This window comes from Ailuropoda melanoleuca, chromosome 10 (assembly GCF_002007445.2).
Source record: "Ailuropoda melanoleuca isolate Jingjing chromosome 10, ASM200744v2, whole genome shotgun sequence".
Classification (NCBI taxonomy): domain Eukaryota; kingdom Metazoa; phylum Chordata; class Mammalia; order Carnivora; family Ursidae; genus Ailuropoda; species Ailuropoda melanoleuca.
Genome location: NC_048227.1, coordinates 90,392,679 through 90,404,970, shown reverse-complemented (window position 1 = coordinate 90,404,970; position 12,292 = coordinate 90,392,679). Strand labels below are relative to the sequence as shown.

Genomic DNA, 12,292 nt, shown 5'->3' with positions numbered 1-12,292 from the left:
TTGTTGTTAAATGCATGCCTTGTTCCCCCGGCCCCCTCCCTGCCCCCCAGCATCAGTAAGTACCATAATATCAACTCAGAACTTTTCCACTTAGTCAGTAGAGCTGTGTTAACATGAGGTAGACTTTTGTTATTGTTTGGGGAACATCAGCCCTGGGCTGGACGAAAATAAATAGCTGTTTCGGGAGTAGTTTACATTAGCTGCCTGAAACTCAGATAGCATTTATGGAAAAATATGTCAGAAAGTAGTAATCTTTTATGCACTGAAGTGAAGAAAATAGGTAAAAATCGACTTCTTACCCAGAAAATTATTATCTGTTACAATGTAATTTGGGAAGTATTGAGATGAGTTGCCTGTCCCATACAGAGAGGTAGAGATGTATAATAAGTAATTGGCTGTAGAGATCTGAAGTCTGGGAGAGGGCTCTGGGCAAGAGGTATAGAGAAGATTTCAGCATATGGGTGGTAATTGAAGCTTTTGAGAAATTGAAAGCACCCAGGGAGAATGTATAGATTGAGCAAGAAATGACATGATCCCTGGAGAAGAGGAATATTTTAGAAGAGGTAAAGGAATAACCAAAAAGGTAGGGAGAAAACCAGGGAAATGTAACATTTTAAGGAAAGACAAATAGTTCAAAAAGGAGGGAATCGTCAGCATAATGAGGTAAATGGCCAAGGAAGATGAAGTCTGGAAAAAAATGCCCTTTGGGTTTAGCACCAAGGATCTCAGTGCAGTTTTAATGACTCGTGGTCAAAAGAAAGCCAGATGAGAGGGTGAAGAGAATATGGGAGGTATGAAGAGTTTTTGTTGTTTTTGTTTTTAAATTGTTTTTTGTTTTTCTTCTGGAAGCTTGACTAGGAAAAAAGAATAGTAGTGGAAGGGAGATATTTTATTATTTAGGTTTTTAAAGATGAAATAGTTTTTTAAGTTTTTACTGCTCATAGAGACAAGCCAATAAAGAAGTTGAAGATTATAGACAAAGATACATCGAATAGGATTAATAATTATAATTAAATCAGTATATCGTGTTGATGCTTTCTCTGTTTTTGGATAAAATTTTTCTTTCTTTTTTTTTTTTTTTAAAGATTTTACTTATTTATTGGACAGAGATAGAGACAGCCAGAGAGAGAGGGAACACAAGTAGGGGGAGTGGGAGAGGAAGAAGCAGGCTCATAGCAGAAGAGCCTGATGTGGGGCTCGATCCCATAAAGCCGGGATCACGCCCTGAGCCGAAGGCAGACGCTCAACCGCTGTGCCACCCAGGCGCCCCTGGATAAAATTTTTCTTGATAAAGCAGTAAAGACCATTAGGTATCTGTAAACCCCTCCTGTTATTTTATAGATACTGTTTCTCTGCTCAGCTCCTTAGTGGATTCCTGTTACCTAAAGTCTGAACTCCTTAGAGTAGTATATAGCACAGGCTTCATGATTTGCTTTATGTCTGTCATCCTGCTCCATGTCTCACAGCTACCTAGCATTTCACCTTGTGATCCAGCAATACTAGGAAACTTGAGGTTCCCTGAACATGTTTTGCCTCTTCTTGTTTTTCTCCATTTACATATGTTGTTACTTAGCACTGAATACTTCCCTTCCTTTCCAATTATGCCCTCCTATGCTTAAGATTTCCCATCTTTGAAGACTACTGTGAATTCTTCTCTAGCCCCTACCCACAGTGATAATTACCTTCTCTGTGTTACCATTTTACTTCTGTCGGATTGATCACATAGTAATGTGACATGATTTTTACTGTTGTATCTCTGACCTTCTGCTTTAGCTCCTTGAGAGGAGGTGCCATGTCTGACTAATCTTTATATTGCCACACCAAACACAGTGCCTGGTACATAGTAGTTAAACAATAAATAGGTGTTGCATGAGTGAATGGAAGGTGTGGCCCTCAGAAGTGAGTGATTTGCCCATAGTCACGAACTGGAGCTGCCGCTTACATTTTCTGGGTAAATTCCCTGTGTTTTAATTAAGGCTTACTGTGGTGATTTGTTGTAGAAGGTATTAAGGCATATGTTACAAGGAGTGATTGGTAGATGAAATCTTAAATGAATTCCTATATTTAGAGGGAATAAAAAGAAAATAATAGTTTTAGTTAAGTATATTCATGAAATCCAGATCATTCTCTCAGGAATATGATGAGGTCAGTGTACTATGGAGAGCTTCAGAATCAGTTTAGTTGAAACTAAAAGAGTAAAAGCTAAAGCATTGTTTGAAATAAAGTCAAGTATGCATTAATTTGTTTTTAGCATCAATTTATATACTACACAGTATACTAGAATTTAAGCATTATAGTTGGAAACATTAGCCTCAGGCATATTGTTACATGATATGTAAAAATGAACTTTTGCCTTGTTACTTGAAATGAAGTGCTTAAGTTGTTTCTAGATGAATTGATTATATGTAAAGTAAACTTGTTAAATATGCTTATTTTATGTATATACCTTTATGACTTGATTTCTGTTATTCAACAATTTTTAAAAATCCACCACTTTTTGCCTAACTTCTTATCTTTTTTCCTTCTCAACCACTAGAGCTGGACTGGCCGTTATGGAGGAGGAGCTGCAGCACTCGCACTGTGTGAACTGTGTCAGTAGACGGTGTATGACCAGACCAGAGCCTGGGATTTCCTGTGACTTGATTGGTTGTCCATTGGTGTGTGGAGCAGTTTTCCATTCTTGTAAAGCTGATGAGCATCGACTTTTATGTCCATTTGAACGAGTGCCTTGCTTAAATAGTGACTTTGGATGTCCGTTTACAATGGCTCGAAATAAAGTTGCTGAACATCTAGAAATGTGTCCTGCAAGTGTGGTGTGCTGTACTATGGAGTGGAACCGATGGCCAGTTAGTTACGCAGATCGGAAATCGTATGAAAATCTAAGCAGAGATGTTGATGAAGTGGCACAATTAGATATGGCCTTGGCCCTTCAAGACCAAAGGATGCTCTTAGAATCTCTCAAAGTAGCCACCATGATGTCAAAAGCAACTGATAAAGTATCAGAACCTAGAGAACAAATCTCAGTTAAATCAAGTGTCCCAGAAATACCACATACTAATGGTTTGGTGTCTGTTGATGAAGAATCTTATGGTGCACTTTATCAAGCTACTGTAGAAACAACCAGAAGTTTGGCTGCTGCTTTAGATATCCTGAATACCGCCACAAGAGACATTGGCATGTTAAGTACAAGTCTTTGCACTTCCCCAAATGAAATGAATGAAGAGGAAGATGCCAGAGGAAACTTGCAGAACAGACACTTGAAAGACCAGGACCATTTTTATGAGGATGAAATAGGAGCTGTAGGTGGAATTGACCATAATGACACAAGTCTTAGTGTCCAGTCTGAACAAAATGGTTCAAGTGATTTATTGTATGACTCGAATACCAGTTCTTACGGCACTTCTGCTCTTTGTAATGGCTTTTCTTTGGAAAATATATGTACACAGGCCATAGACCAAAATCAGAAATTACATGGTGATTCAAAACAAAGTAACTTAACAAATGGAGAATGTATAGCATCAGATGGCACTTCAGAACCTTCCAGTTCACTTTCAGTAGCAGCACAGCTTAGGGAAGTAATACCATCTAGCGCTTTACCTAATGGCACAGTTCAGCATCTCCTCATGCCAAATGATGAGGATGAAGGAGCGTTGTGTTGGAGAAAAGTAGACTTAGGGGACTTGAAGAATGTGGATGTCTTATCTTTCAGTCATCCTCCTCCATTCAAATTTCTTTCTAACTCATGTTGGTCTAAACCAAAAGAAGATAAAGCAGTAGATACATCAGATTTGGAAGTTGCAGAAGATCCAATGGGCCTCCAAGGAATAGATCTAATCACAGCAGCATTGCTGTTTTGTCTAGGAGATTCTCCAGGCGGGAGGGGTATATCTGATAGTCGCATGGTTGATGTTTATCACACTGACTTTGGGACTCAGACTTTTTCACTTCCATCTGCAATATTAGCTACAAATACAATGGTTGGAGAAATAGCTTCAGCTTCAGCTTGTGATCATGCCAACCCACAGCTTTCAAATCCAAGTCCTTTTCAGACACTTGGGCTGGATTTAGTATTGGAATGTGTTGCTAGGTACCAACCCAAGCAGCGTTCAATGTTTACATTTGTTTGTGGACAGTTATTTAGAAGAAAAGAATTTTCTTCACATTTTAAGAATGTGCATGGTGACATTCATGCTGGACTCAATGGCTGGATGGAACAGAGGTGTCCTTTAGCATATTATGGTTGTACCTATTCTCAGCGTAGATTTTGTCCATCAACACAAGGAGCAAAGATTATACATGACCGCCATTTGAGGTCATTTGGAGTTCAGCCGTGTGTATCTACAGTATTAGTAGAGCCTGCTAGAAACTGTGTGTTGGGATTGCATAGTGACCATCTAAGTGGTCTTCCTTTTGAGGTCCTACAACATATTGCAGGCTTTCTTGATGGCTTCAGTTTATGCCAGCTTTCATGTGTATCCAGGTTAATGAGGGATGTGTGTGGCAGCCTGCTTCAGTCTCGTGGAATGGTCATACTGCAGTGGGGAAAAAGGAAGTATCCAGAAGGAAATTCGTCATGGCAAATAAAGGAAAAGGTTAGTTTAATCTTAATTGTATCATCCCCTTATTTGACATACAGTGGACAATGTTGCAGAATTAATAAAATTAAGATCTTGTTGAAAAATTGACTGTCCTTAAAACTTAACACTTTAATCTGACAGACTTTTTAAAATAGAGATAATTAATGAAAAACTAAGTTAGAATTGTTTGTCATAATTACATATTTATTGCAGACATCCTTGTACTAGGTTCTAATCTAATATGGCTGAGGCCACTTCTGTTTTTTCAGGTGAACAGTTCTATACTGTAACAACTCCTCTGAGTCCATGTTAACCACCTTCCAATTTGAGCTCCATCCGAACCATTTTTACCATAGGACAATGGAGGAAGCAAGAAGGTTTTCTGCTGCTTATAATTGCAGTTTCTCTCCATTCAAAGCTACTTCTTTCTTAGAACTTAGTTATTTCAGGTAGAACTTAAATAGGAAGAAAGGAGAAAAGTTATAACTGCTACTACTAGTAAGTGACCAATGGAGTATTTGGGGGCTAGAAAATATGATGGGTGTGGAAATGTGTTAGGTTGAAGTGAGGTAAGAGTAAGGTAGTTGGATTTGATATTGTTGGTGTGGGGCTCTGGGTTAGTACAGTACAAGAGAGTTGCATATTGGGAGCTTGAACTGGAGATTTTGACAGTCCTGGGAGCAAGTCCTGGGCCCACCATTTTTCTCTTGTGAAAATCCACTTTTTCACACATTATTATTATTACTATTACTATTATTATTATTATATTTTTAAATAATCTCTGCACCCAACTTGGGCCTCAAACTCACAACCCTGAGATCAAGAGTTGCATGCTCTACTGACTGAGCCAGCCTGGCACCCCTACTTTTGCCCGCTTTCTGTTTGAGGCACTATCTAATAGAAACTAGAGGGCATTATAAATATCTTTTATTGCTGGAGTTTTTCATTTTAGAATATTTATAATATGACATTTGCATTTTATAAAGTAGGGGAAAAAATGATAAGTTTCACCTTGGTTGCACAGGATTTGAATTTCTGGCTACTTTGTTCTTACCACCCTTAGGTTTTCTCTGACTTTCACTCATTGCTCCAGTTTTTCAGAATTCGACATCTTTGTTCTTTTGAGGCTTTGACCAACAAATGAACATACTATTTATTTTATTATTTTTTTTTCCAAATGGGAATTTGGATGGCAGAAAGTTTCATACTTGCTGTGTATATGCATGTATACACGTACAGAGGACTTGGTGTCTTTCCTGCATTTGGGATGGGATACTCTGAGCATAGTCTTGTTTTGTCCTTGCCCACTAGTATTGGCCTATGACGTGAAGTATTTTCTGGGGTTTCTATTCCTGCAGAAAATCTTATCTACTTTTGGAGTTTAAATTGCCGTCATTTATACAGATGACTCTCGCATCTATATTCTGGCCACTCTCTCCTGAACTCCAGAGCATTATATACAAGCATCTCCACATGGTTACCTCACAGATTCATCAAATTCAACATCTCCAACCTACTCCGCATCTTTATCCCTCTTTTTTTTTTTTTTTAAGATTTATTTATTTTATTTTAGAGAGCTTGTGTTCACACTAGGGAGGGGCAGAAGGAGAGAGAGAATGTCAAGTAGACACCTGCCGAGCAGGGAGCCCGTTGTGGGGCTCAGTCTCACCACCCTGAGATCATGACCTGAGCTGAAATCAGGAGTCGGATGGTCAACCAGCTGAGCCATCCAGGTGCCCCTGTGTTGCTCTTAATCTCAGCAAGTGACAGGGTACCTGAGTGGCTCAATCAGTTAAGCGTCTGCCTTCAGTTCAGGTCATGATAGCCGGATCCTGGGATCGAGCCCTGAGTCAGGCGCGTCGGGCTTCCTGCTCAGCAGGAATCTGCTTCTCTCTCCCCCTGCTCGTTTCTCTTTCCTCTCTCTCAAATAAATAAAATCTTTAAAAAAAAAAAAAGCTAGGAAAAAGCTTAATTTTAAAAAAATCTCAGCAAGTGGCAGTATCATCTATCAAACTGCCTAAACTAGGAATTTGGTAGTTAGGGTTGACTTCTTTTTTTCCCCTTTATTTCCATATCTAGGTAATCATAAAGTCCTCTTGAGTCTCCGTTCTTCCTACCTCTGAGGTTTGCTTTACTGTTTCCACCGCCATTTACCTAGCTCTGTCCCCTTTAGCTCTCTCTGGTTACCACAAAAGCCTAACTGGGTTTCTGTTCTAATTGGGTCCCTCTCCAACATACTCTCTACATAAGAACTAGAGTGATAAATATTTTCTTAAATACAGTTCTTACGCCATGGTGTTTAAAAACTTTAATATTTATTCGTTGCTCTGGGACAGAGAAAGACTCCTTAATAAACCATTTAAGACTTTTAGTAATCTTGTCCTTACTTAATCTCTTCAGTTTTCTCTTGTCATTTTATATTCCAGCTATGTTGATTTGCTTACAGTTTCCTGATGTTTTCTTTCTTGACTTCTTGCTTTAAGGCCTTTGGATGTGCTGTCCCTAACATAATACCTGCATCTGAGCATTTGCAACATGCTAGACAGTGTGCTAATAAGCATTTTACTTCTGTTAACCTATTTAATCTAGTGTCTCTGTTTTATGGAGGAAGAAACTGAAGTTTAGAGAGGTAAAGTAATTTGTCCGACTAATTGATGGAGTCACACCTAGGGAACCCGTCTGGAGTTTGTGGGCTTCATCTTCTAGCTATATATCCTGCTCTCTCTACAGATCTTACTTCTTCAGTAAAACCTTCTGGAACTCTACCCTGAAGCTTTCAGGGAGGTGTACTTGCTCGTCTTCCTGTGGTGCCCTATTATACAGAGTAGGCTCCCCCTACTCTGTACCCCCTACTAGAGCACTCTCCGTGCTGTTTGTAATTCACTGATAAATTGCCAGTTTCATTAGACTGTAAGTTCCTTGAAAAGTGAGACTCTGGGAACCAAAATATCTGCTGCCCAGGACAGCACTGCCATACAGTGGGCGCTAAGTAAATACTTGAGGAATGCTTCTGAATGAAAAATTGGCCCATTGCTGAGAAGCCTTATCATCAGGAGATGGAAATCATCCATTTTTTTCTGAGTTTGTTTCACCAGACTCTTGTGAAAATGGGGAGGCTGTCTGCCACCATCGAATCTTTCATGAATTTGTTCTGCTGAGGCTTAACAAAACTCCTAATTCTTCTTCTAATTTCATAGTATAGGGAATTGTAAGGGAGGCTAGTGATATCTGTAATGTCTATTGGTAGCTACTCTCTAGGCCTTCACGGACTCCTGGGAAAGAACTCCACAGGAGGCATAATTGATATAATCCTAAGGAAGATAGGGAGTAAGTACTCTTTGTGCTGAACAATGGTGGTTTCTATTGCCGGCTGAAAAGTAAAAGTGTTTGCATGGAATTTGAAGGTATCTAGCCACCTTGGCAGGCAACACCCTCCTTTCCTGAGAAGCTCTTAATGAGTGCTGAGGCCTTTCCTCAAATCCACAGCCACTTTCTAGAATATCTGCTGGTTACTGTGCATTCAGTGTGCTCTAACATTTCCCTGTTGATGAGCTTAACTAGGATGCCTACACCTGATCCATCCCGTTCATGCTTGATACCTGGGGCTGTTCTCCATTCGTGCTTATTTCCTGTGTTCAGGCTGCTTTATTCTTAGAACTGTAACGATGAGAAGGGACCACAGCTGCCATTCATTGCTGGACTAATAAGATGACATTGTTTCAAGGCTTGGAGCTGCTGAGTGGGTAAAAGGGAAAGTAGCTCATATTTTTACCAACAGATGCATGGATAGAGATAGCAGGTGAATTTTTGCCTAGAAATGCACTTTACAATGATTTGGAATAGAATAAGGTTCATTTTACAGAAGTGTTTTATGTAAATTTTCAGAAACATTTTGAATAAATTGAATACCTGTATTCATAAACATTACTAAATACCTTTGGTACTTATGAATAGTGGAATGATAAGGTACCTTGGCATAATATTAGTATATTTTTAAAAAAGATTTTATTTATTTATTTGAGAGCGAGAGAGTGAGCAAGATGGGGTGGGGGGGGAGCGTGAGTAAGGGGAGGGGCAGAGGGAGAGGAAGAAGCAGCAGCAGACTCTGTGCTGAGCAGGGAGCCCAATGCAGGGCTCAATCCCAGGACCCCGGGACCATGACCTGAGCTGAAGGCAGACATTTAACTGACTGAGCCACTCAGGTGTCCCACATTAGTGTACTTTTTTAGTATACTTCATATAGTGTAATAGGAATGGAAGAAAAACTTGGGGAAAAAAATATCACATGTATCATCAATATCTCCAGACTCTGAAGAGTTCTATATGGCCAGTTGGATAGGATAAAAAAAAAGTGTGTGCAATATATTATTTTAGGAAGTACCTCTGAATTTACAAGGTTAGATTTTTAAAAAAATTGCTTAGTAACGCCTGGGTGGCTGGGTAGTTAAGCATTTGGCTCAGGTCATGATCTCAGCCCTGTGTTGGGCTCTGCCCTCCCAGCGGGGAGTCTGCTGGAGATTCTCTTTCCCCCTCTCCCCCTCCCTCCACTTGCATACTTTCTCTCTCTTTCTCTCGCAAATAAATACATCTTTAAAAAAATTGCTTAATAAGCCAAGTTGCATATAGTTTTTAATGTTGAGTTTTGCTTTTTATTTCTTTTTGGTTACTGCATTTATTGAAGTTTTAATGTCATAGAAGTGATTTATCCTGCAAGTATTTGAGAAACAGATCTGCCTCCAAGTGGATTTACTCCTTTTCAGTTTTGTAGCTAACTGCTTGGAACTTTATATTGGATATTTCTCTAATAGTAGAAATGTTTACAGTTGGAGTAAGAAGTGTATTTTGATTCTTATGAATTGACTTATTTAAATCTGAAGTAGAATTTTCTTTTAGGTATGGCGATTCAGTACTGCATTTTGTTCTGTTAATGAATGGAAATTTGCTGACATCCTAAGCATGGCTGACCACTTGAAGAAATGCAGTTACAATATTGTAGAGAAACGCGAGGAAGCAATCCCATTGCCGTGTATGTGTGTGACAAGAGAACTCACTAAAGAGGGACGTTCACTTCGCTCCGTTTTAAAACCTGTACTTTAAAAACTGTAACGCCACTTGCACATACATGCAAGCACCTAGTATAATTTCTTTGTAATATGTGACACTTTATTAATGTATTAAAGATTACAACTAGCTAAATTTATTGCCACTATGTATATAATGTTTTGAAGTGACATATATTTTTATAAAGTACTGTTTAGTTGGAAAAAAGTTGCCTTAATGTTTGAAATGTGTGAAATTTTTGGAACTTGCTGGACAGGGTGATTTAATTTTTAGCTGCATAATTTTCAGAATTAGTATTTTTAATGGTGTGCATATTTTGATTTTTTAATTTTTTTGTTTCTTAAACTAACAAGATCCTGACCAATTTGTCCCTAATGTTTTCTGTGGTTTATAACCCATGCATTCAGAAAGCAAAACTTTGATTCAAATTTTTGCAGCATAGGTTTTTCAGATAAAGACATTCAATTGCTTAAGGACTGCCATAAGATCATTGTAAGATTTTTATTTTCTAGTGTTCCCCTTATATGATTGTGGATACATAGATGATCTTTAATATGTATTTACATAATATTTAAAATCATGACTAATGTTTGGTAATGCATTTATCCTGTTTTAAAAATACCCACAAAAGTGTTTTCACCTTATGTATTTGCAGCTCTCATACAGAGAGAGTGACCATGTGCAACTCCCTTTTTCTTAGACACCACATCCAAAGACTCATGGCAGTGTGTTTTATGACAGGTTAAAATGAAAGCCAACAAAAAGCCTCTGAATTTATTTTAATTTGAAACTTCATGGTATGATATATTTGCTAGGTTTTTGATATTTGGAAAGAAGAAAATATACCTCATTTAAAGTTCAGATTGGGGATATTGTGTGAATAAATTTCAGATATTCAGAATGCAAAGGGCTTAACTTTCTTTACTAAGCATTTAGAATTTTTGCCATTTTATGTTTATAAAAATCACAACTATATTGTTTTAAGATGTTTAACAATGTGAAATTTGGTATGTTTGCAAGATGACAATCATGAAATGGAAAAATCTGTCTTGGCTGACAATCTCCTTAAAACATTTCCAGGTTTATTTCCCATAGACTTCTCTGCCAAAATAGTCAGAATTGCATCTTTTTGTAAAGGTCAAGGTATAAGAGGAAAAATATTCAAAGTCCTATTCTTGAAGTGTCTTATGGTAGTTTTCAAATTGATTAACACTATTAACCTGATTCAGTTAAAAAATGAATATATCAGTATTTTGAAATAAATTGCAAAGGTGGGGAATACTTAATTTGTTTTAAGTAACTTCTATATTTGGTAGTCTGAAGTGGTGACAAGTTACCTTGCTATAAAATACCAAACTTCTGTGTCTTCTCTTCCGACGTTGGCCCCTGAGAGTGCCCTGTTGTTACTAGGATAACAATACTATGGCAGTCAGACTGGGCAGAAGTGTTCCTTGGGCATTAGAAAAGAACTCTGAACTGCTTACGACTTCTTTTGGTTGAATCAAGCCCTTATGACAGTTGAAGATATAGCATTAAAGACTAATCAGTTGTTTTGTCTCACCTATCATTTCAATTAGTAGAATAATTATTTCTCAGTGCTTAAATTTTCAACTGTGAGGTTGAATTATAGAAATAGTCTGTTTCTGAAAAAGTCAGAAAGGAGATCAAATACTGTAAAATATAACTGCCTTTTAAAGTTTTGCTGAAGAATGTGTCTGGTTAGGATAGCACAAACATTAACTTTTTGTTTTGTGGTTGTGCTTGTTTGGTTTTTGAGTTTAGACTTCTTGTTTCTACACTGGATCGTGAGATATTTAACAGTTTTCCACCCTACATTTCTTTTACACATCTTTGGCTGTTTTCTTTTGTGTTTGTTATGCCACCATACGATTTTGTTAAAATGTTTTCTTTGTGCAACATTTGTTCAAATTCTAATAAAATTAATATTTTCCCTTTATGTGGCTCAATAATTTAAAAGGAAAAACTTTCATTTGAATAAAATTTTAATACTTGTTTGACAAATTCCAAACAGTGTTTCTAAGTGTAGATTTTCTGCATGTTGTAGGAGTTGTTGATTACCATTGCTCACCTATGTTTTACTGGTGAGCAGTCTTTTTTTTTTTTTCTTTTTTTTTTTAATATGGAAAACTCATTGGTTAACATTCTGTGACCCTTCTGTGTCTTCCTGAAAGTAGTCCCATCTAGGGGTATTGAAAGGCTGAAGAGTTTTGGGCAATATTGTTTTTCTGAAACTTGTAATGGGAACAATATAGGTAGCCTTTTAAGCCTGAAGAGGTTTGTATGTCAGTTAAATTCATTGTCATTTGAGAAGTCTTTGTTGATTTCTTAGTTTTTTCTAACCAGCAAGATAAAGGGCAAGTATCAGGATGGAAGAAAATACCTGTATTCACTTTCTTTTTTTTTTTTTTTTTTTTTTTTTTTTAAAGATTTTTTATTTATTTATTTGACAGAGATAGAGACAGCCAGCGAGAGAGGGAACACAAGCAGGGGGAGTGGGAGAGGAAGAAGCAGGCTCATAACAGAGGAGCCCGACGTGGGGCTCGATCCCATAACACCAGGATCACGCCCTGAGCTGAAGGCAGACGCTTAACCGCTGTGCCACCCAGGCGCCCCCACCTGTATTCACTTTATCT

General features: G+C 37.9%; 1 protein-coding gene across 1 annotated transcript; it reads left to right on the top strand.

Moving 5' to 3' along the window:
• Positions 1–2,448: 2,448 nt before the first annotated feature.
• FBXO30 (F-box protein 30) lies at positions 2,449–12,038 on the top strand. Its single transcript, XM_034669259.1, has 2 exons — positions 2,449–4,592; positions 9,471–12,038. Exons 1-2 carry the CDS (start codon positions 2,553–2,555, stop codon positions 9,672–9,674), a joined length of 2,244 nt encoding a protein of 747 aa, XP_034525150.1. The 5' UTR covers positions 2,449–2,552; the 3' UTR covers positions 9,675–12,038.
• The last annotated feature ends 254 nt before the right edge of the window (positions 12,039–12,292 follow it).